The sequence below is a fragment of the Pelobates fuscus genome, chromosome 13 (assembly GCF_036172605.1).
Source record: "Pelobates fuscus isolate aPelFus1 chromosome 13, aPelFus1.pri, whole genome shotgun sequence".
NCBI lineage: Eukaryota > Metazoa > Chordata > Amphibia > Anura > Pelobatidae > Pelobates > Pelobates fuscus.
The window spans coordinates 88,637,330-88,662,738 of record NC_086329.1 but is presented as its reverse complement, the minus strand read 5'-3'; the positions used below and the strand labels follow the sequence as shown (position 1 = coordinate 88,662,738).

At 40.1% G+C, this 25,409-nt stretch overlaps 1 protein-coding gene across 2 annotated transcripts in view; it reads left to right on the top strand.

The window, feature by feature from the left end:
* Positions 1-1,687: 1,687 nt before the first annotated feature.
* Positions 1,688-25,409, top strand: part of INTS3 (integrator complex subunit 3) — a 70,970-nt gene continuing 47,248 nt past the window's right edge. For both annotated transcript variants that reach the window (XM_063440112.1, XM_063440111.1), the window contains exons 1-3: positions 1,688-3,192; positions 22,316-22,399; positions 24,258-24,341. In XM_063440112.1, coding sequence (XP_063296182.1) covers positions 3,124-3,192; positions 22,316-22,399; positions 24,258-24,341 — 237 coding nt within the window. In that variant the 5' untranslated portion in view covers positions 1,688-3,123. The remainder of the gene's footprint in view (positions 3,193-22,315; positions 22,400-24,257; positions 24,342-25,409) is intronic.

Below are 25,409 nucleotides of genomic sequence, written 5' to 3'. Positions count from 1 at the left end.
TCCCTTTAAGTTTCCATACTTAAGCAAGAGCATGTGAAGAGTAGTGTGTTTTTTTTAAATCCATGGGCTTGGGCCTGGAGCCCCTATGTTAATCCGGCCATGCTTCTGGAACCTCACAGCACACAAAAAGTAAACAGTTAAAATACAATGCGGAAATTGGTTAACAAAAAAAAAAGAATTTCTCAAACTTTGAGATTCATATTAAATTATGTTTCATATTTAAATATTTGATGTGAAATGAAAGCCCCATTTTTCCTAACAATATGAAAGAGAATCTATTGTGGTTGAACTGACATAGTTAAAATTCTAGGTTTTGTTTTGGTTCAGAACTTAGACAATTGCCTCCAGTTTAGGCAGCATAAGGCACCATACCAACGTCATCTAAATTAAGTAATTATGGTGGCAGGAGGCGCATTCTTACCTTCAGGGGTTAAACTGCTCTTGAATGGTTTAACTCAAAAGCTGCCTTCAACGCTGATTTCAGCTTCCACTATAGGCTGTATCTAGCTTCTGAAATGGCAGTTTAATGACGTGGGGTGCCGCCAGGCAGGGGCACTGCTGATTCTATCAGCCCATCAGTGACTCCCCATTCACAAAACTGGCTTGTACAAGGTATGTTCCTTTCGAAGCCTGTTTTATGAAGTGGGAGTCATTAATTGACTGGGAGCGCCAACCGACCACGCTCAGCCAATCAGCGGTGCCCATGCCTGGCCGCACGGCTTTAGGCTGCCATTTCAGAAGCCAGACACAGCCTAGGGGAAGCTGAAATCGGCGCTGAAGGCAGCTTTTGAGTTAAACCGTTCAGGAGCAGTTTAACCTCTGAAGGTAAGAATGCGCCCGGGGAACACCTGCCACCATAACAACTTAATTTAGATGAATATGGGTATATTGCTGGAGACAACTTTGGGGTCAAACTGTTTAAGAACAGCTTAACCCTTTGAGTTTGGAGTGCACCTGAGGACCTGCTGGCTCCATAACAAATGCAATTAGATTAAGTTGTTTTGGTGCCTGGACTGTTCCTTTAAGGGGTTAAAGACACATTACTATGAGCATTATTGCTGCAGATAGAAAAGATGGGTTTGGTTTTAAAATAGGGACTGTCCTTTCTGAACAGGGACACTTGGGAGCTATACTGAACTCCACTCCACCTCATCATAACCCCAGCACACTGCCAGCATCTGCCAGCAACAAAGATGGAGAAGGAGGCTTCCGTGTACTGTCACGTGGACAGCACGCGTCACGCCGGTCCCAGTCTGCCATTGGCTGATACCATCATTGGGCGAACGTGGAAGGAAGCGTCAGCGGAGGGGGCGGGTAAACTCGCTGCCACTCAGCAGCTTTTGCAGCCTGTGATTGGTGCTCTGCCCGGGAGAGGGCGGGAGCTTCCGGTCGCTTGCTAGTCTGTGGATGGCTTCCTGTGTGTGGTAGCAGCGGGGTGAGCTTTCCCGGTATTAGCCGTGAGCCCCTCCTATTCCCTCAGAGCTCCGTCACTATGCTGTAGGCAGCCAGGAGTCCTCCTCGGTAATATTAACCCCGCCCCCAATATACAGCCCCCCTGCCCCTGCTCTCCTCATATCCCCCCCCCATATCCCTTCACAGGCACCTCATATCCCCTCATACAGCTCTGTGACCCCCAGAAACCCCAGCTAAATCTGTGACCCCCAGAAATACTAACAATCACTCTGTGACCCCCAGAAATACTAACAATCACTCTGTGACCCCCAGAAAAAAACACAATACCCACAGTCCCTCTGTGACCCCCAGAAACAACCCAGAACTGCCAACAATCACACTGTGACCCCCAAAACTACCCACAGTAACCCCAGCTAAATCTGTGACCCCTATAATCAACACAACACCCACAATCACTCTGTGACCCCCAAAACTACTCACAGGAACCCCAGTTAAATCTGTGACCCCTATAATCAACACAACACCCACAATCACTCTGTGACCCCCAAAACTACTCACAGGAACCCCAGTTAAATCTGTGACCCCTATAATCAACACAACACCCACAATCACTCTGTGACCCCTAGAAACTACCCAGAAATACCCCAGGTAACTGTGACCCCTAGAAACAACCCACACTCACTCTGTGACCCCCTAGAAACAACCCACACTCACTCTGTGACCCCAGAAATACACCAGGTAACTCTGTGACCCCTAGGAACAACCCACAATCACTCTGTGACCCCAGAAATTCCCCAGGTAACTCTGTGATCCCAGAAATACTAACAATCACTCTGTGACCCCTAGAAGGAACCCATAAATAACCCAGGTAACTCTGTGGCCACTACAAACAACACAACAATACCCTAAATTACTCTGTGACCCCACTATTCAACACAACAATACACAATCACTCTGTGAACCCTGTAAACACCAAATACCCACAATCACTTTTTGATTCCTATAAACAGCTTCACAATATCCACAATTACTCTGTGACCCCTACAAACACAACATAGCCCAAATCACACTGTGACCCCTATAACCCAAACGTAACACCCACAATTACTCTTTGAACTATTGAAATAGGCATATACACCCCAATAACTTTGTGACCCCTTGAAATACCCTATATATACACCACCAAATAAATTTGTGACTCCTGTAGGCAATCAAGTGATAATCCAAAGGTTAATGTGACCCTATAAGTCAACACAGAGACTCATGGAATACATATAAACAAATTACAGATACCTCATAACTCCTCACCAGCATAAACAACTGCAAATATATCTGTGACTCCTATCAACGTACCCAGAGATCTGTGACCTCTGTAAACGTACCCAAAGATACACTGATTCTCCCTGTAACCCTCTCTGTAGGAGTACTGTGACACCATAAAAGATAAGTTATTTGTGGCTTAATACCTGAATACACTGCACAGAAAGCAAATATTTTACTTGCACAGAGCCTCGTATCCCAAGCATCTCTGGAGATACTATTATCACCTTATTGCCCAGGCTTGTTATAGATAGAAAGTATACATGTTTGTGTTCTGTTACCCAGAATCAATCAGAAAGGCCCTTACTCTGTGACATCCCCACTGTCATCCTCCTGCTGCACCCCTATAACTTTCCATCACATTGCTACATATCCCCCCTCCACCTGTAAATGGAACAGAAATCCAAAGGAAAGCTTCTGGTGTCCACCAGTCTTGATGCTAAAGATGAACTGGAAGAGGTAAATCATCCATTTTACATTTATTCACACGTTACAGGATCTATGTCTTTCAAACAAACAGCACCCTGCAAAAAAAAAAAAAAATAGGATTTTTTTTTTAATTATTTATAAATAACAGAGCGTTTTTATTTTAAACATGACAGTTTGGCTTTTTTACTTTTTGAATAGCAGGGTTTTTGACACAACCAAAATAAAGTTGCAAATATAAATAAAAATTCCTCAAACCATGAAATAGAATTTGGTGACAGTGGCAGCACGTCATCTGTAACATTCTGATGTGAAGCATAAATCTTAAAAATAACAAACAAAAAAACACTATCCTTATTGCTTCATAGTAAATGTGCAGTCACGATTAGAAAACCGTTTTTAATTTAACCCATCAGGTCTAGCATCTCACCCTTTCTCCTGCTTGTTGCTGCATTTTGTACAATTTGTTGTAGTACAATTAAACATTTTTTGTTTGTTTTTGTTTCGGTACATATACTTGCTATTCTACTGAGGAATTGGTATTTAGCATAAATTACTAACAGCAGTAGATTTATTTCTTTACAATGAACGGTTTCATACGCATTCCGTTCTTGTAAAATGCCATGATGGGGAATTCATAATACACCAATTTCTGAAGCTGAACTATAGGTTGCTATTCAATTTTGCAGTGAATGGACTGACAGCTCTGCACGTTTCCAACTACCCCTTATTCCACAAATGGCTCCCCTATAGCGGCATGTCAATGTAAATGACAGCTCTCTGCCATTATGTTTTTCTTATCAGACATTGCTATCAGTCTGAGAGCTAGACTGTGACAGCTGTCACTCACATAATGTGTGTTCATCGAGGGAATCACATACTATTTAAAGCGTAGACCTCGCTGCTTGATATAAGAGCAAATTGTAGTTTAATTATCTTTCACACATCATTGTTCTTAAAATATGGTTATTTGAGTTAATAAAATTCGCTCTGCGTTCTCAATTTATTTCACAGCTAAAAATAAATGTCAGTCATAATGGCAGCATATACAATATGGGGTCTGTTGACTTAACATTTATAATTTGATATCAGTCTCGTCAATTATTTTAACCTTAGTTTTAGGAGTCTGGTCCGATCTACACAGATCAATACCGGTATTTAACGAACCTCTAATGTGAACGGTCGTGCAATGTATGTTCATAGTCAGGCTACAGTACAATTCTCTGGTTTGTTCTTGCAGCAAATGGATAACTAAAAATGAATGTGGAAGAATTTGGGCTCCAAAAGGTGCTCTTTGCAGTTATATTGACATAAGTTGATGATGGCTGGCCAGCGTGAGTTCTTGCTTCCCGTGCAGAGAGTTTACCCATGCATTTCACTCTTTGACAGCTCTTGAAGCCTCTAAGTCTGTGTGGATTATGTTTTCTCTAAATGTCTGCACGCTGTTTTGGCCCCCAGCTGTTCATACTTCTGTGGTACAATTTAATTGAATAAATCCATGCTTTATCAGGATGCAGTTGCCTTGGCATTTTCTAAAGCTGACTGGGTGCTCCAGTGAGCACTTTTTGCACCTTGAGCAGCCCTTTCCATTTCGATCTTCAACCCTCTTAGTATCAGCACAACATACTATACGTTTTCTTTCTGATGTTTCAAATATCATACTGTTTTTGAAGGACCTATTTTTAAATAGTTTATCATACAAGTTGTTCATTGAGTTATTCATAGTATTCCTATTTCTGGTAGCAGAGATTAGCTTACATTATGTACAGTTCATGAAACTGTTGTGCTTTCCACAGGAGTCTGAAAAGTAAAAAAAATATAAATCTTTAATGATAATCTATCACATGTAAAAAGCCAAGCTACTAAGGGTTGGCACTGTTATGATGTACTTCTGCAGAGCTGCAGAAGCTGATCCACTTGCCATTCATTGGCTGACACAGTCAAGTGACCACTCAAAACAAATATGCACAGAATTGACATTAGCCAGCCTTGCACTCTAGTTCTGGGCTGGTTAATGACCCTGCCACAGGTGGAGTTACAACTCCGGCATGCAAGTGGTTAAACGCGGTATGTGCAACGTTTCAGATAGTAATGCAGTGCATACAGACTGCTGGCACTATGACCACTTCAAGCCACTGAATTGGTCATGGTGCTTGGAGTACCCCTTTAAATGTGTGGTTGTAATTATTCTACTTATTCATTTTTATTATTTTGCATATTTTCTTTTTAATGTTTATCTATAAAATGCATAGCAAACAATGGATCAAATCCAGCCAGAAGTGTCAATTCAATATGTAAAAAAAGTTAAAGGAACACCATAGGGTCAGGAACACAAACATGTATTCCTAACACTATAGTGTTTTTAACCCACCATTTAGGTGGCTTTCCCCCTCAGAATGGGTTAAAACTCACCTTATTTTAAGCTCTCCATGGGTTTCCGGCGCTGGCCCCCTTCCCCTTGGTGACATCGTCAGAATAGCCGATTTTTAGCTAATCCAATGCTTTCCCAATGGATTGGCTAAAATCAGTAAGGGGGCGGGGCCAAATGCTGTATTGGCCAATCAGCACTTCCTCATAGAGATGCATTGAATCAATGCATCTCTATGAGGAAAATTCAGCGTCTCCATGCAGAGCGTGGAGAAACTGAACGGCAGGGCTGCTTACTGTGCAGCCTTGAGCCAGGAAGCCCCTCTAATGACCATCTAAGGAATGGCCACTTGGAGGTGTCTCTAGGGGCAATGTAAACACTGCCTTTTTTTGTTGTTATTCTGTCTCTCACTGTTAACCCCTTAAGGATGGCGGGCGTGCTATGCCGTCCTTGGGGACGCCGGCTCTACGTCCCCACCGTCCTATCCACTTACCGATCGCGATAGGGGATTAGCCTGGCATCCCAGGCAGTCCCCCTGCTGCCGATCCGGCCCTCCTGGGCCATGTGATCGTGAGGACCTCATAATCACTTGGATGGAATAGCCGTCCATAGCAATGCCAGCAGGGGGAGTGCCTGGAATGACAGGTAGTCCCTCTGCTGCCTGTAATAAAATGAAATAAAGTTTAAAAACTATTTAAAATTAAATAATATATACTTAGATCGTATACACAAAGTATAAGTATATATATATATATATATATATTATCACAATACACATAGAATGATATTAATTACATCTATATATTATAAATAAATATATAAATACATTAAAAATAAAAAAATATTAAAAAAATGTACATGTGTAATTTCGTTCTAACTGTATTTCGATATTAATAAATATTGATATCAAAATACACTTGGAACGAAATTATATATATCTATATACATAAATATGTATATACCAATATATATTTTAATTCTACGTATATTTTTTTACATAATTGTCATTTTATTAATTACAATTTGCGGGACCTGCCCGATAACCCAGGCAGAAAGTTCAGGGAGTTTAATTTTCTAGCACTATATTTAACCCTGTAACTTTTCAAGACACCCTAAAACCTGTACATGGTGGGTATTGTTTTACTGTGAAGCCTTCACTGAACAAATATTAGGTTTCAAAACTCTAAAATGTATTACAAAAATATCATCAGTAAGAATGCATTTTTTTGCATTTTTCACACACAAACGGCAGTTACACTGACAATATAATTGTTGTGATACGTTTTAATGTTTTGAAACACTAATATTTGTGTTTAGCGAAGTCTCCCGAATATAACAGTACCCCTCATGTACTGGTTTTATGGTGTTTTCAAAAGTTACAGAGTCAATATATAAGGCTTGTGTTTCAGTTTTTTCACATAGAAATTCTCCAGATTGGTTACGTTGCCTTTGAGACGGTATGGTAGCCCAGGTGTGCAAATTACCCCCATAATGGCATACCATTTGTAAAAGTAGACAACCCATGGTATTACAAATGGGGTATGTCCAGTCTTTTTTAGTAGCCACTTAGTCACAAACACTGGCCAAAATTGGCGCTCAAATTAGGTTTTTGCATTTTTCACACACAAACAAATATTAATGCTAACTTTGGCAACACCATAACTTTTGAAAACACCATTAAACCTGTACATGAGGGGTACTGTTATACTCGTGAGACATCGCTGAATATAAATATGTATTTTATTGCAGTAAAAGCTAGCAGTATTATGACATTCACAGTTAAAATGTCATGCAGAACTAACAAAATAACAATTAATTTCTCAATTTTTTAAATATTTTATTCATATTAAATTGTTTCATTGCTAAATATTTGATGTTAAATTAAAGCTTTATTTCTCCTGAAATAAAATGATATATAATAAGTGTGGGCGCACTTATAGGACCACTATAGGCACCCAGACCACTTCAGCTCAACAAAGTGGTCTGGGTGCCAGGTCTCTCTAGTTTTAACCCTGTAGCTGAAAACATAGCAGTTTCAGAGAAATTGCCATGTTTCACTGAGGTTTAATCCAGCCTCTAGTGGCTGTCTCATTGACAGCCACTAGAGGTGCTTCCACGATTCTCATTGTGAAAATCAGTGAGAAGACGCTGAACATCCTTAGGAAAGCATTGAGTAATGCTTTCCTATGGGCGTTTTGAATGCGCATTCGGATCTGACGTCGGCAGGAGGGGGAGAGTTCCCCAGCACAGAGGAAGCCCGGCGCTGGAGAAAGGTAAGTGGCTGAAGGGGTTTTAACCACTTCAGCCCAGCGGGAGGGGCGCCCTAAGGGTGGTGGGGACCTAATGACCCTATAGTGCCAGGAAAATGAGTTTGTTTTCCAGGCACTATAGTGCTCCTTAATTATGAAAGAGGTAAATTACGGTTGAACAGACATACAGGTGATACTCGAAAAATTTGAATATCGTGCAAAAGTTAATTTATTTCAGTAATAAAACGTAAAAGGGGAAACTTATATGAGATAGACGCATTACATGCAAAGCAAGATAGTTCAAGCCATGATTTGTCATAAGTGCGATGATTATGGCTTACAGCTCATGAAATCCCCACCTGTATACTCACCTGTATACTCAAACTCCAAGTTTTGTTTACGTTTTATTTTGATTAAAACGTGTACATTTGGCTTAGTCCATAAGGGGTTAAAATAAACCTACCATAAAAATGACAGACTGATTAGTTGTTTGTCAGTGGACAAACCTTCAAATCAGCAGGGGATCAAATACTTTTTTCCCTCACTGTAGGATATTAGGGAGAGCGTGTAGATGGGGTAAAGTTGTGAAGGATTTGGAGATGAGAACTAAAATGTTAAATTAATTTCTCATCGGAAGCTAATTACAAGTATGATAAAGGAGAGAGGCTTGAAAAGAGAAGTGGTGGGTACAGAAAATAATGGATTGCAATTGAGATAGTGATGGATGACAGCAAGCGCATGAAGAAACAATGGTTGCATCTTGAGTTGGAAAAGGCAGGTGCAAACTATGTTTAAGATGGAACTGCCAGGAAATTGGCTGAATGTGATGTACGATGCCATGTGTGCAATAAAACAATGCTTGTGAGTTAAGGTTAGTGGTTGGACTATTTACCTAAATGAAAACTCACAGTGGGGGTTACTTTTAAGAGCAGAAAGAGATCAAGTTATTTTTTAGGATGATTGAGTGGTATTGGAATCCAAATGCCGTCATATGAATGTACGGAAAGGAATTATAAAGTGAAAACAGAAGGGGTTCCAGAACAGAATTTCAAGGAACTCCACTCCACTTCTCCTGATAGAATCCAGGAGGCCGGTGTTCTCCTTAACAGTTTCAGTGATCACTGTTTAGTGTACTGCGTGCGCAAAATAAAGGCTATTAAATCCTCTCCCAAGATTAAAATCACCAGGTCCTTCAAAAAATTCAATCTTAAATCCTTTCTTAATGACATCAAGAACCTCCCATGGCACAGATTAAACATTATCCGAGATCTAGACTGTGATGCTGAATTCTTTCAGTCTGGACTCCTACAAATTTGGAATTTGCATGTCCCGCTGCGTAAGGTGAGAGTAAAAGGAGCACATATGAACTGGATCACAGCTGACCTTATCCAAATGTACCAGTATCGGGATTCATTGTGGTCAAAGTTCAAGCGTACTGGCTCTATGAATGATCACTGTGCATATAGATAATGGCGAAATATATGCACAAAACAAACAAAATTGGCCAAGGCCCGATATTTCTGTAAAAAACTGAACAATAACCTATCATAAATGAATTACAAACTCCCCCAATCCACCACCAACCCTCCACTGTCAAAGTGGATAACTAAACCCTGCAACTTCCCTTAGATGTAGCAAATGCCTTTAACAATTATTTTGTCGGATGCGCCACTGCCCTGATTGCCAAGCTAATAAATGACACGTGTCCTGAAACTACAAATGTGGATCAGGCCCCACTAAGTTTGCAAAGACTCAATATAGACAAGTTTAATTTTAGACCTGTACCTATTGGTGTCGTTCAAGAACACCTAAATAATCTAAAAATGAAAAAACAGTCTGGACCCGATCAAATCCCAACAATGCTGTTGAAGCTCAGTGCTCTGGCAATTGCTAAACCCGTCGCAACCCTTATTAACGAATCCTTGGTGTCTGGATACATACCCAAACTTTGGAAGACTGCGAGAGTAGTGCCTATCCATAAAAGTGATGACACTACTTTGGTTTCTATCGCCCAATATTATTGCTCCTGGTATTGTCAAAAATCTTAGAAAAATGTGTCCATACGCAACTATGTGGGTATTACCAACAACAAACTATCTGACCCCTGATCAATCGGGCTTTCGCCAGAATCGCTCCACTACAACTGCCCTCTTAAAAGTTTGCAATGACATCCAAACTGGCATGGTACACTGACCGCAGACCACTCTTTCAAATACTTGGGTATGATGTTAGACCCCAATCTATCTTTTGGCCTCCACATAGAAAAACTTGCATCTAAACTTTATCCAAAACTTGGTGCCCTGTACAGAAACAAATCCTGCCTAAACCCTACAGTAAAGGAAAAGATTGTACAACAAATGCTGATGCCAATCATTGATTATGGGGATGTAGTATATGCATCTGCACCGCAATCCCACATTAATAAACTCAATACATTGTATAACTCGTTCTGCCGATTTGCGCTACAATGTAATTACAGGACCCACCATTGTGACATGCTAAAAGAACTAAACTGGATGTCGCTGGAATCTAGACGCTCCCTTCATCTTTCGAGTCTTGTGTTTAAGAGCTTTTCTGGGAAACTCACACCCTACCTGAGCAGAATGCTCTCCTCCACCTCTGATCCAGTACCAGCACTTTTAGTCTACGCGGCTCGATCTTCCTCCTCCTCCTACAGAGCGCCGCAATTGTGGAACAACTTCCTGCACACTATAAAATCTTCCCCAAGCCTAAAGTCCTTTAAGAGATCCCTCTCTACATACCTCGAAACAGAATGCACATGTCATGGTTGATTTTATATTTCCTACCTGCTCTGTTATGTTTTGTATATATTGTGTATTAATATTGTTTTTGTATTTTATTGTACCCTATTGTATCAATGCAATGTTTTGTGGACTCAGGACATACCGTATATACTCGAGTATAAGCCGACCCGAATATAAACCGAGGCCCCTAATTTTACCCCAAAAAACTGGGAAAACGTATTGACTCGAGTATAAGACTAGGGTGGGAAATGCAGCAGCTACTGGTACATTTCTAAATAAAATTAGATCCTGAAAAAATTATATTAATTGAATATTTATTGACAGTGTGTGTGTGTGTGTGTGTGTTGCAGAGCCTTGGTGGTGGGTGGGCATTTTTATTATTATTTTTTTTTATTATTTTAATTTTATTTTGTTAAATTATTATTTTTTTTATTATTATAAATATTTTATTATTTATTTTTTCGTCCCCCCCTCCCTGCTTGATACATGGCAGGGAGGGGGGCTCTCACTCCCTGGTGGTCCAGTGGCATTGGCAGTTCAGTGGGGCGGGGGGGAAGGGGGCTGGCTGAGAGTTTACTTACCTCTCCTGCAGCTCCTGTCAGCTGCCTTCTCCTCCGCGCTCCCACCTCCCCCCCAGCTCCTCCGCGCTCCCAGCTCCTCTGTCAGCTCACAGTGTAAGTCTCGCGAGAGGTACTTACACTGGGAGCTGACCGAGGTGCTCAACGGACCGGCGCGGAGGAGAAGGGAGCTGACAGGAGCTTCAGGAGAGGTAAGTAAACTCTCTGCAGCCCCCACAGCCCCCAGTCTGTATTATGGCAATGCAAATTGCCATATTACAGACATTGACTCGAGTATAAGCCGAGTTGGGGTTTTTCAGCACAAAAAATGTGCTGAAAAACTCTGCTTATACTCGAGTATATACGGTAATTGAAAACGAGAGAAATCTCAACGTATCTTTCCTGGTAAAATATTTTATAAATAAATATAGCAGAGAGGAGGTGGAAAAACAAACATTTAAAGTGCTATGGGGGGCGAGCGACTAGAACAAGGAAAGAACATTGTCAGAGAGACCAAGGTTACGAAGGATATAAATTAGAAACAGTTTCACATTGTGTTCTGAACAGTATCAAACGTGACAGAGCAGTTATTTTTCTGTTGATACATTCTTTAGTTTCAGGGGCAGGTAACCTTCGACACGCCAGATGAACTACATCTCCCTTGATGCTTTGCAAGTATTATGGCTGTAAGAGCATTATAGGACATGCAGTCCACAACATCTGGAGTGCCGAAAGTTGTCTACTGTTACTCTAGATCAGGGTTAGGCAACCTTTGGCCCACCAGATGTTATGGACAACAACTCCCTTGATGCTTCGCTAGCGATATGACTGCAAGAGCATTATGGGAGATGTAGTCTACAACATCTGGAGTGCCGAAGGTTGCCTACCCCTCCTCTAGAGCATAGGTCCATTTTAGGTTCCAGCCTAAAATACTGTTAAATATCAGGACAATTCTACTCACAGATCAGCCCTATATGGAGAATAGGAGTATGGTTTATTAGCGCTTTAGTGTGCGTTTCTTCACGGAAACGCCTGGCATAATTCTTCAGAATCTACAGTCAGTGCTCAGAGCAAATAGGTGGATCTTTTATCCCAGTGAAATGTAAATCACATTTTAATTGCATTCGTGCATTGCAGAAACCAGCCAGCTTTGACTCCTACCATCTTACTGCATAATTTTTTTTTTTTTTTTTTAATTTAAATCATTGTAGATTTCTTTTTTTCTCTGTCAAAGGAAATCAGGCAGGCTCCTAACATGTTTTCTCTTCTGTGATGATTTTCCTTTAATAGCAGAATCATTTTTAATTAACTACTCTCAGTCTTCGCAGTGTGTGCATCTGGCGGAGAATGTTTTGTAGTTTAGGAAAAGACATTCAGAACACAGCTATATAATTCTATGGTTATAGTGCAGCCATAGATTTCCATAGTCGTGAATATAGTGTATGAATATATAGTATTTATGGAGGGATGTCCCCATAGCTTTGTGAAACCCAGTGGTTTATTCCTATAGGATGTGTTTGTTGTCCAATCACCTTTTTTCACATGTTAAAAAATACCTTACACTAATCACCAATGCATTGACTATATTTCCCCATTTTCACTCACAAATTTAGAAGTTCTCTGCACAAGTGGGTTATCTCTGTCCCATCCCAATGATTGGTCCACCTGTGCTCTATTGAGTGCCTATAGTCTACCCTTCTTCTAAGTATATGTTCTGGACGGAGCTTTGCAAAGTGGATGTGGATTGATTAAAGGGCTGAAAGTGGAGCAGTCACCATGGATACCAATTGTATCGGTAGAAACACTACACTCATACCTATGGTTACTGGTGTAATTTTAGAACTTTGCCCCATTTTTCTGTAACTGCCATTTTTAAATTAATTTTCCCAGTGGTTTTATTATTCCAGGGAATAAATATAGAACGTATTCTCTCTGTCACTGCCTAGTCCAGTCCCACATAATATGGGTTTAGTTATTAAATGTCAGTAAAGGCTCTGTTATTGGCGTTATTTTACTCTTAGAGATTTGCCACGTCTTATCGTTCTAGTCATATTGTTTAGATGTGAGCCCTCGTTGGCTGTCCTGCAGTGACTGTAATATATAGAGCAGATCGTCATGAAAGGAGAGGTACCCTGGGAGGAACCCCAGGTGCACAAAAAGGGAAATAGAGAGAACTAATTATCTACATCTGTCTATCCCAACTGTTCTGTTACAACACGTTAGAAAGTGTGGCCGGTCTCTGAAGAATTAAATAACCACGCAGGCAGACAAATTACTGCTGTCTCTGCTTTTGAAATTGCAGCTATTGCTGTGGCCAGACCTGTATGATAGTGATTTTTTTTTTTTGGGGGGGTGAAGGGGGTGGGAGATGTACTGCTTTCTTTTTGCTGTCACTCACTTTCCAAGTAGCTAATTTAGCTAATATTAGCCGTATTTAAGGATGAACTCAACAGTTTCATAGAGCTACTGTTACTGACACTCTAGGCACCAAAACAACATTATCTTACTGAAACAGTTTTAGTGTATAGATCATGCCCCTGCAGTCTCATTGCTCAATTGTTTGCCATTTAGGAGTTAAATTACTTTGTTTATGCAGCCCTAGTCACTCCTCCCAGCATATGACTTACACAGCCTTCCTAAACACTTCCTGTAAAGAGTCATGTAATGTTTACACTTCCTTTTTTCATGTATTTCTTACTTTAGAGTGTTTTGCAAACTATTAGTTAAAGAGTTTAACTTCCCTTTAGTCACCACTCCTCCCTAGGCAGAATTTATCAACCAATCCCTAGGGGGAAGAACTGGAGAATTAGGGCGCATGCGCAGCAATCGGCGTGCTTTTTGAATCCGCATTTCTTCATGGAAAGGTTCGGCAACTAAATGCAGAGTGTGAAACTGTTGAATGTCTGCTCTGCAAATGTTGCAGGATCCTTCAGGAAGTGCCCCTAATGCACTGCTTGACAAATTTGCTTGGAATCTAGGAGCCAGCTAAAAACGGTAGTCTTTAAAAAAAAAAAAAATAAATAAAAAAAAAAAAATATATATATATATATATATATATATATATATATATATAAATCAAAGTTTCGTTTTCAACAACAAAAATGACATTTTAAAATGGACATTATGGTTTGCAGAACCACTACAGCTTAACTTAGTGGTTCCATTGTCTATATCCAGTCCCTGCAGGCTTTTCAATGTAAACACTGCCTTTTCAGAGAAACATTGCTGCTTAGTAACACCTCTAGTGACTGTCACTCAGACGGCCACTGTAGGTAATTCCTAGTCTAGTGCTACACGGTGTGCAGCACCTACATTCATCATTTCCACACTCTGCATGGAAGCGCTGATTGATTCAATGCATCTCTATGAGAAGATGCTAATTAGCGCATGTGCAATAGCTCCTGATGAATTCCTATGGGAAAGCATTGGTTTGGCTGAGATCATCAAGATGGCATTGTAACCTTAAGGTCTAAATCACAGGTTTTCTCATTGTGGACCCTTGGAAGTGTTTACAGTGAATCAAGGTAATCAGTATTTGAGATAGGACAATCTTTCTTCAAGTCGTACTCCTTTTAATGTATGGGATTTCTCTTGTTTTCATGGTGAATCAATAAGTAATGAATAGAAATCTGGAGGGAAACATCTGTGTCCCTAACCTGCGCTACTGGACATGCATTTAACGACAGCAAGGCTGTACACAGCTGACAGAGCTTAATAAGCAGGATAACAAAAGCACAGTGCCATATTGTGACGTCTGAAAAAAACATTATTGCTCCTTAACCGTTAATATCCATATCTTTCTCCATCCAACCACATCCTGCTGAAAGAACCATGGTTTTAGATTGTCACCTTAAAGCAGGGGTACCCAAAACATAGATCCCCAGATGTAGAACTACAATTCCCATGAGGCTTTGAACAATTTTATCATGCCTTTAGAATGGCAAAGCATCATGGAAGTTGTAGTTTTAAAACATCTGGGGATCTACCTTTTGAGCACACCGGCCTTAGAGGGATCTTTTCACAGAGTGGGAGATCATTTTATCAGTTTAACTAAGCAGTACCAGCAGTGGTGTATCCTGGTTTTGTGCTGCCCCCCTCCTCCCCCGCGCCACCCCCACTTGAAGGTACATTGTGTCTGACGGTCTTTTCATGCTTTCTCTCTAATGGGTGTTTTCAGCACAGCTCTTTCATCCCATTAAGATGTGATACTGAAAATTACTGAAGCTGATTCTAGGCATTTTACTTTATTTTTATTAAAAAAAAAAACCTTTGTAGACCTTGCTGCCTCTACTTAATCCACTGGGCAGTTTGCAGTGGCACCCCAAGATAATGACATGGGGCAGACTTTGCTACTGCAAAGCCTTTTTTATGTGGTAGTTCACTCTAAAATTCACTAATTATTAATAAGCCTATTAAACAGTGTGGGCCATTTCTACAAAAGCAGAGGCCTCATAGTGTTTAGTTCATTTTTGTTACTGAATGGAGCTGAAACAGAGTCGTTGCAAATCGCTTGGTCTAAATAAGGACAGTCATGGAGGAGTGAAGACGATGCAGGAGCAGTGTGAGGATCGAGAACCCCAGAAATGTCAGAAGGTGGAGGCTGGCAAAAGCATGAAACTAAATAAATGGTCTAGAATTAGACAAATTTCCAACCCGCCAGATCAAATGTAACTTACACCTGAGATGACAAGAAGTGGCCTATGACGTAACCCCCAGTAAATTTGCTCGTCACAGCCACGTGCCAACATGGATTAAACCCATTGTGTCACAGGGCTTTAATGATCAATTCAGTGGCATAAGTAAAACATATGACACCGTGTATTGTTGGAAAGCAGATTGGAATCCAGAAAACAGGAACCAGGAAACAGCTGGGATAACTGGTATGAGGGACCCTGGAAAACTAATCCCGGAACCAGGAGCTAACCTTTGAATCAATCTAGTAACTGAGCCCTGTATTGTAGAAGACTGGTTGTAAACAAGCTTGTGGACATACACACCACCACATCGTGAATACAATAGAAGCAACTTTACTATTCTAGAACATTTCAAAGTACACAGAGAGAATCTCGAATGCATTGAATGTGTGATCGCAACAGTGTTCTGTGCTGTGTCTGATGTTATACTTTTATCCAGAAATCTAATTGGTCACTTGCTGCATATGAACAGACATCATTTAAAGGGACAATATAGTCACCAAAACCACCTGAGATGCCCCTGCAGCCTCACTGCTCAATTCTCTACCATTTAGGAGTTAAATTACTTTGTTTATGTAACCCTAGGCACACCTATCTGCATGTGACTTATACAGCCTTCCTAAACACTTCCTGTATAGAAACATCTAATGTTTACACTTTCTTTATTGCAAATTTTGTTCAATTTATAGTTTCTTATATCCTGCTCTGTTAATAGCGTGCTAGACCCTGCACAAGCCTTCTTTGTGTGATTAAAGTAACATTTATAGAGCAGGAGATAAAAACTTTAAAAGTAAGCTATCTGATTGAAAGCAAAACTATTTTTTTTCATGCAGGCTGTGTCAGTTACAGACAGGGGAGGTGTCACAAGGGCTTCATAAATAAGTGATGGCAGATAAATGAACAGTGAAATTGCAGAAGCATGATCTATACAGAGCAATTGATTAAGCAAATTTCATTAAGTTAAAGCTGTTCTAGTGACTATAGTGTCCCTTTAACTTAAATCTAAAGGCTGGACGTAGTTGATTTTACATCAAACAGATGTGTGAGCTTATTTCACATAGTTGATGAGTTTAATAACCAGAACCTTGGATACTCCTGTATAAAGGGCCCAGAGATTTTGTAGTTGGAAAATACATTAGAAGTCAGTATTCAGAAAACTCATTGATAAAGCATCACATATTTGGTGAGGACCCATTACTCAAAGTGTAAACTTGAATTCTAAAGCACATCAAAGATGGACCAATAGATCTAGTAGGTTTATAGGTTTAGCATTCTGCTGGGTCAATGAAGAATGCAAAGATCCATTGTAGCATCCGCAATATAAAAGGTTAGTCTAATGGAAATTTGATTAGATAATGAATTAAGAAAGGTAAGAATTGTATTAAATAAAAATGTACCGTAATCTTTTTACGTATCCATCTACATAATACTTAGTGGGTCTGTCTGCATCTGTATGGAGACTCCTCTTACACCAGGATGAGATGCTCCAATCAGGTGTGTCTCATTTGGGGATATGTGGACAGATTCTTTTTAATATATTTTTTTATTTTTATCCTGGGAGTAGGGGATGTTGTGGGATAAAGTGCAGTCCCAATAATTACATAGAATAATTGGAAATGCTCTGTAAACTGGTTGGAGCCAAACTGTGGTTGCTGTCTGTTTGCATCACTATTTAGGGAACTGGTCTATGTTTTAGTATTGAGAAAGCATTGGACTGCACACGAGCAGTCTGCGGCTTGGCTCTCTCTCTGGAGGAGAGAGGGCACTTTCCTTATTGAACTTATAGCATGTACACACCATGCAAAATAGGGACAAAACGGACACTGGCAACAGAGAACTAAGTGATCTGGGCTGTCTGGTCAGCAGTAACTATTATTACAGATCACCACTCTCAGAAATGACAATGGGTGCTCTAAGCAATAATGCAAAGTGGGTATAGTGTGTAACCTGGCTATTTAAAGCTGACTTCCCTTCGTAAATACCCATTGGTTTAATGCATATATTACTGCCTTATCAAAGAAATGTATATATTCTTCTTTTTTTTTTAAAAATTCTTTATTTTTCTTGTGCATATGAAAAACATACATTTGGTCTTGCAGAGCCACAACAGCTACTGCAGGCTTATCTTGAACATTAGATTGATATGGCATCCGATTGACTAGCACAATTTTATGGTAAATTATCATGAGAAGCGTAAGATTTCAGACTGTTCTATAACGCGCGGACTAGGGATTAGTGTAAGCGTTTGCAGATTTCGTGTAAGAACGAGAGGCTGAAGCGAGCCGCGACAGTTTAACTCGGTTAAAGTAAAATCTGGCTTAGAGTGGAGCTGCCCTGTATGTAGGAACGGCGACATGCGACCATGAGTAGGTGAGCAGCTCTTATTGGGCCACCCGTTGCCTGTTCGGACCTAGGATATGACTGCGAGGGGCTTAGTGCGCTGCAAAATTGTTCCTCGGTTTGTTAATGGATTCTGACGTTGAGATTAAAATTACTAGAAATAAAAGATAAATAAAAATCATAAATAAATGTAAAAAAAAAAAAATTAAGAAAAGGGGGGGGGGGGGGGAGTTACATGCCTGGGTGTTTGAAGTGAATAGATGCGTCCTAGTGCTTGCTAGTATAGTGTAGTGTACTGGTTGGTACGCTGCGCAGTGTGCAGGATATAGGTCTAATATTGAGCGTGGGCAGAGGTGTGTATGGGACACATTAAGCGACATAAGCTTAGGTACATGAGAGCAGAGTTATAGCAGGAGTCCAACAGGTTAAACAAGGTCTGTAGTGTCGTCTGCATAGCTGTATTCTCCATTTTGTCCCATGAAAAGCATTAAAAAAAAAAAAAAAAAAGTCTTGGTAATCTAGCTTCCTCCATTGAAGCTGGATTACCCTTGTGTATTTGTGCCCTTGAGAAAGGCGAATATCGCCGAAACTCGCGTTGGGCTTTGGGTGTGTGTTCTTTCACTATCTTGCATTCTGTCTCTAGATAACTAGTTACCATAATACGCTTTATTTAAGCAGGGATTCTTACTTTTTTCTGCCGGCGGAATTCCTGCTCTTTACTTTATACAGTTTGCATGGAACAATAAGAACCTTTATTTATTATTTTTCCTAAACCCTTTTTTTTCCCAGTATACTTACTCCTTTCTGTCCTTTCGATTTCTTCACAGTTTGAGATACTTATAGGGCTAGTCTTATCTGAGTATGTATATTTAGGCATATAATCCTGATTTATACCATAGGGGATTTATTAGGGGATCTTTGGGTTCTTATATGTTATTTATTTCATTCATTTGGAGTAATTGAGATATACTCCAGCTTTTCTCCTATATATGATAAGTTGATACTCTTTGCTACTTTTGTTGCTTCATTTTAGCCACTTTGTTATTATTTATAGTATCAACCGTATCAATATAATTTTGTTACGCCAAATTAAGCTGGAGTCTATACCTTTTTTGTGTTTTGTCCACTATGACTGTTTGAACAGTCTAATGTATTCGAGGCATGCGGTGCTGATTTTAATTAATTAATTAATTATCAATAAACTTTATGATTTTCTTTATGTGGTTTGAACCTAGTCTGTGATACATTTTTATGAGGTTTATATATAGTGCTCCGCTGGGGTACTGGTCTTGTTGGGATTTACTTTCTGTTCAGGAAAGATTCTCCCTCATCTCCTTTAATTTGTATCCTCTGTATAATTTTGGGTTAAGCCCTGTTTGTACCCCTGTAACCCGTTTTTGTATTTTTTTCGCCTGATTTCTCTCAGACTGTTAAAATACAGTGTTTATATTCAATTTACTTATGTAAGTTAATTCACTTTTTAGTTATATTGGGTATTGGGGTAAAAATATTTTAATACATAATTATGCCTCGTTATTTTGTATTTCTGAGCTTGGCACTGCTCTGGGTAAATCAGTTGTCTGTACATGTGTTTGTGGACTTTTTAACGCCCTGGGAAACACATGTTTTAGCGTTCTTGGTTCCTTCAGTTAATAATTAACCCCTTATGCGTTGCCGTGACTGCCTTGTTTCCTGGCAAATTAAAGATTTTTATTATTTCTATTCCTTTTTCTAGCGTTTTATTTTTTTTATTTTATTTTTTGTCCTTGACTTGGCTCTGGCTTTAGTCCTTAATGAAAATCGTCTGTATTGTCTGGTCTATGATTAATTCTGACTATTGTTCTCTTCCCAGCGTGAGCTCGGGGACTATAAAAGAAATCTATGGAACTTGCTGGACGGAGAATGCTCTGCTGATATTTGCAGGGGGAAATCTTGCAGAGTATTGCAATCTGAGTAATGGTCTGCAGTATCCCATATTTACCCTGGCACCGAATGATTACTTGTGTAGCAGCAGTATCTCTAAAATCTGTGTCTGATGTCACATCAGCATCATCTGCTGAACCTCAAGTAATTGAGCATTCCATCACCCCTATTATCTAGAAAACAAACCAAGCCCTGCAGCCTTTAGTAATTTTATTAACTTGCTTTTTTAGCGTCCCGTTCCTTGGACTTTTTCATTTGTTATTGATCACCCACATTTATTTTGTTGTGTCCTCTTTTGCTGACCCTGCCACTATTACCGTACCAAGGAAGCAGAGCACCCCGAATTACCCCTCCACTCTGTGCATCACAGTGTATTTGAGTTGAGTATACTCACTTAAGTGGCCCCATCTCCAGTTATGCTATAGCTGCATCAACGAATCTCTTTGTACTCCCGCGCAGCGCCCAGAGGAGCCGTTACTCTTTAGAGTTGGATCTAACTCAAAAGGAATGTGTAATAGCCCTCAGAATGAAGGCCCTTTATTCCTGGTGCTGGGAGATAACAAACTGCCTTTGAAGCAATAACCTAGATTTTCGTAACCCTTTCAGTTTTTATGAACTTGTATGTAGTGATTGTGAATTATTGGGGTGTGCCTGCACCTGTAAGCGCAACGGACTTTGTAGTGAAGACCGTTTGTTTCTGGTAACATAAACTTTTGCTTGAAAATTACATTTTTGGCTGAAATGTCGACAGGTTGAGAAAGGTTAATTATTCATAAAATTATAAAAGTATTGCACAAAATGTAATATTGGACTTTACATTAAAACTGCATGTAACGGTGTCCTTGCTTTGAGTGTCTACAGTCAGGACTAAGTGATAGATATGTTTAGAATTGGGCAAAAGTATCCAAGAACGCTGGATTCTAAGAACAATACAATTTTTTGTTTTACTGTGAAGGTACTGTGTGAGATTGTGGTTGATGATGTTAATTTGCAGACAAGTAACTGGGAAAGGGTTAGAGCAACGTGAGAGCTGCCCCATATTCAGCCTTTGTCTCCTCTGCCTCATGACCTGATTCTCGCTCTGCTCGGTGTGCACGCCTCTTAGTGAGGTCTGAAGCGCAAATTGTCTGTGTACTGATGGACTTATAATAATAATAATACTGACACAAACCAGAGAACCTAATATTCAGCCTGGGCACAGAGTTTGAGGTCCCATGTTAAACACAGCCCAGTAGTTCTAGCTGCCTAACCAGCTTTAAACTCATTCATCCTTTAGCACCCACGCTTATTGCTCATTTTATCTGACTTCCTCCAGTACTTTGATTTTGAGCAGGGTACCCCAATATTATCATAGAGATCACAACATGGCTACTGAAAGACTGGAGCAGAGCTGTGTTTTGTAGTCTGGCCGTGGATTGCTTATTCCATAAGGGCCTGTATTTGGCAGTGTAATGTTTTTTTCACCTCCTTATAAACTGGGTTGTTTAATTCTCTGTGTTCTTTAAATCATGCAGTTTCCCTTCTGGTCACTCTCCGTTAAACCAAAATGTGTAGTCTACTCGTATTTAAATGAAAGTGACTGTTTAAAAGCAAGTTCAGGCAATTTAAACGACGACTGGCAGGTTTAGGCAAAGTGCAAAACGTTTAATCATTGCTCAAGTACTGTGTCTAGGCAGTGTGTGAACTTAATACATTGGGAAAAGACACAGTGTTCCGTTTAAATTCTTCTTTTAGAATTAAAACAAAGTATGTACATTAAAAATAGTGGTACTTTTTTAGTAGGTCTGCATGCCATCTTGATGTGACATAAATCCACAATACTCTGAGCTACAGACACGTTATTAGAATGTGTATTCCAATGTTTTTTGGTTTGGATTTGGTTTTAATAGATCGATATATAACGTCGCATTCCTGAAATGAAAGTATACTACATTGAGAACAGTCACGGGACATAAATTCCCCAAATATATTTGCCGGTGAAAGATCAACAATTCAAGTTCTCCAAGAGGAATTGAAATACAAATCTTTCACCAACAAATAAATACGAGGAATTTTTGGCCCAATGACTGTTCTATTTTTATTTTTATTGTTTTTTTTACACACATGTAATGTGAGGTTATCCAGGGAGTTTTGATTTTTGCTTTTTTATTTCACAGTGACGTGCAAATGGTGACTATAAGGACCACTTACCTTAAAACATTTAGGGGGGCTGCCCGTGATTACAAACCTGACTCCTCTGCTTTAATTTTTGTTGTTTCAGAGACTTGAGAGATGCATGGGCTTGGTAATGTCCATGACAAATGGTATATCGGAAAGAGAAGCAAATGACGCACTTAACGCTTATGTAAGTATTAGTATTACAAAACATTGATATATTGTGTGTCTAGATTTTTATTTGCTGCAGATGATTTTAAAGTAACCATTTTGCTTATGTAACGCAATGCCATTTTAGACATGCGGCACTGTTTACTTTTTGTCTCAAGAACGCCTCTACTGACTGTCAACTTGTCTTTTTGAAATCCTTCGTTTTGGTGTCATCACATTCAGCATAATCTTACCATATAAAAGCATGAGGGTAATGCGTCTCTGTGAGAGGGATCCAGTTCGCAAAGGGCAGTAAGTGCCACTTGTGTTTAGGAGGGCCCACCTATACGTCTCTACGGAGAAGTATTGGATTGGGCTGGAAAGACTGCTGAAGTGTTTTATAGGCGAGGCATATCCTTTTTTTTTTTTTACCCCAGTTTATTAAAGGATGGATTTCTGCAAGAAATCAACACTTTTATAATAAAATTATGGAACCACTCCCTGGCTGTCAATCGGACAGCAACAGAGGCCTGGTTCCTCCTGTTAGCTCCCCTGAACTAACGGAAGAGGCAGGCACACTCTACTTGGAACCTCTGATCAGGTGTGCGCGCGCACGGTTCAGAAGCTTCACTGTTTTTTTTGTGTTTTTTTTTGCAATGGCAACCGTTAATAAGAACTGCAGCTTTAAGCAAAGTCTATTTTAGGATATACCGCTGATAAATGCATGCATGTATTCATGGGGGTATATCTATAAAATAGTGATTATTGTTCTCTACAAAGTTAAAGCGGCACTGTCCTGCTGAACTTACCTTTCCCCAATCGCTTCCTCTTCTCTCAGGATCTGTTCTTGTTTTTTTTTTTCTATCTGATCTAGTTTTCTTTAAAACATAAGACAAAGTAAAGACTACTTTGTCTTATGTTTTTTTCTTACGTTTGACCAGCTTTGACCCACTTCCTGTGGAATAATAATCTCCTTAAATCCGTGATCTATCTACCAAAAGGCTGAAAGACCAAAATGTACTTCATATTAGTAAATAAGGGAGACTGCCCCTACTCGCTATGCTGTGAGTAGGGGCATGTATACTAAACAGTGAGCAGCCACGATCCCTCCCCTCTTCCGATAAATGCCCTGTGAGTGGGGGCTATTAAACTAAACAGGGGACATAGGGTTCCCCTTGGCCTCCACCCATGAGTGGCGGTTGGGGGCCTTAAATGATAACAGGTGGTACCTATTGCCAGCCCCTACCATGAGCGGCCTTTTGTGCCCCCACCCATGACCGGCGGGTGGGGGCCCTAAGTGACAATGTAATGGAGGACCTACTGTGCCCCCTCGCCCCCCCACAGGTGACATGGGGTCCCATGTCACCCACAATAAAAGAAAAACGCCCTTCCTACCCACCTCACCCCAGGGACAATAAAACTAACTACCTGTAAATAAAATGTAAAAAAAAAATGACCCTGTCCCTTGTCACATTGGTCCCTCCCATGCAAATAATAGTGTTTTTTTGAGCTCTGTTAAATACATATATGTACTTATAATGTTAAAGGATTCCTCTAGACCTTGGCATGGAGGTCTCTGCTGAAAATTAGTTGAACAGTGAGGGACAATGTCTTTTGTATGTATGTATATGTATATATATATATATATATATATATATATATATATATATATATATATATATATATATATATATATATACACTACACATTGACTGTCACAATAAATAGAAATTTTATAGATTACATTTTATTAAAAGTTGTGTTACCGTGACTGGTACCTTTTAAATTGATTAATTTGTTCATAAAACATTACAAACTAACCTAGGTATTAGTTTTCTGGGAATTTCACTTTTGCATATGCTATGCTGCTTATCGATAACTGTGTCTTTGTAATGTAGGTGTGCAAAGGAGCCGTTCAACATGAAGAAGTATGTCTTGGCCTGTTCACGTTGGTCCTTACGGAGCCTACACAGGCACAAAAGGTATGCATGCCAAACTAATCTGTACTTGAAGCAGGGCTGTTCTCATATCTTTAATTGGGAGCTGCACGTCATGAGCTGCCATGCCGATTTTCTGTGTGAGCAGAGTGTTTGTTCCTCTATCAGACTCTTTGGGTACCTCTGCCATGCTATATTGGAAGCAATATATGTTTACCTTTTCTGGTCTGTGTTTGGAGAAGGAGATTACCGTATATACTCGAGTATAAGACGAGTTTTTCAGCACATTTTTTGTGCTGAAAAACACTCACTCGTCTTATACTCGAGTCAGTTGTCTGTATTATGGCAATTTTCATTGCCATAATACAGACATGGACCGGGGGCTGTCAGGAAGCTGTAACTTACCTTCACAGCAGCTCCTGTCAGCTCCCTTCTCTCTTCTCCGGTGCGTGCAGCTCCCAGGTCAGCTTCCTCTGCAACTCTCGCGAGAGCCGCGGGGTCAGAGCGTTGCCACGGGTTACCGTGGCAACGCTCCGCGAGAGTTGCAGAGGGAGCTGACCTGGGAGCTGCACGGACGGAGAAGAGAGAAGGGAGCTGACAGGAGCTGCGGTGAAGGTAAGTTACAGCTTCCTGACAGCCCCCTCCTACAGCCCATCCACTGGACCACCAGGGAGTGAGAGCCCCCCTCCCTGGCCAGCTAACAAGCAGGGAGGGGGGACGGAAAAATAAAAATATTAATAATAAAACAAATAATAATAATAAAAGAAAAAATTAAAATAATAACATAAAAAAAATATTAAAATAATAACATAAAAAAATACAATTAATAATAAAAGAAAAAAAATAGTAGCCTAAAAAAAATAATAACATTAAAAAAAAATATTAAAATAATTAATTAATAAAATGCCCACCCCCACACACACACTGCACTCATATGCACACACACTGCACTCACTCATATACACACACACGCACGCCCTGCACTCACACACGCCCTGCACTCACACACGCCCTGCACTCACACACGCCCTGCACTCACACACGCCCTGCACTCACACACGCCCTGCACTCACACACGCCCTGCACTCACACACGCCCTGCACTCACACACGC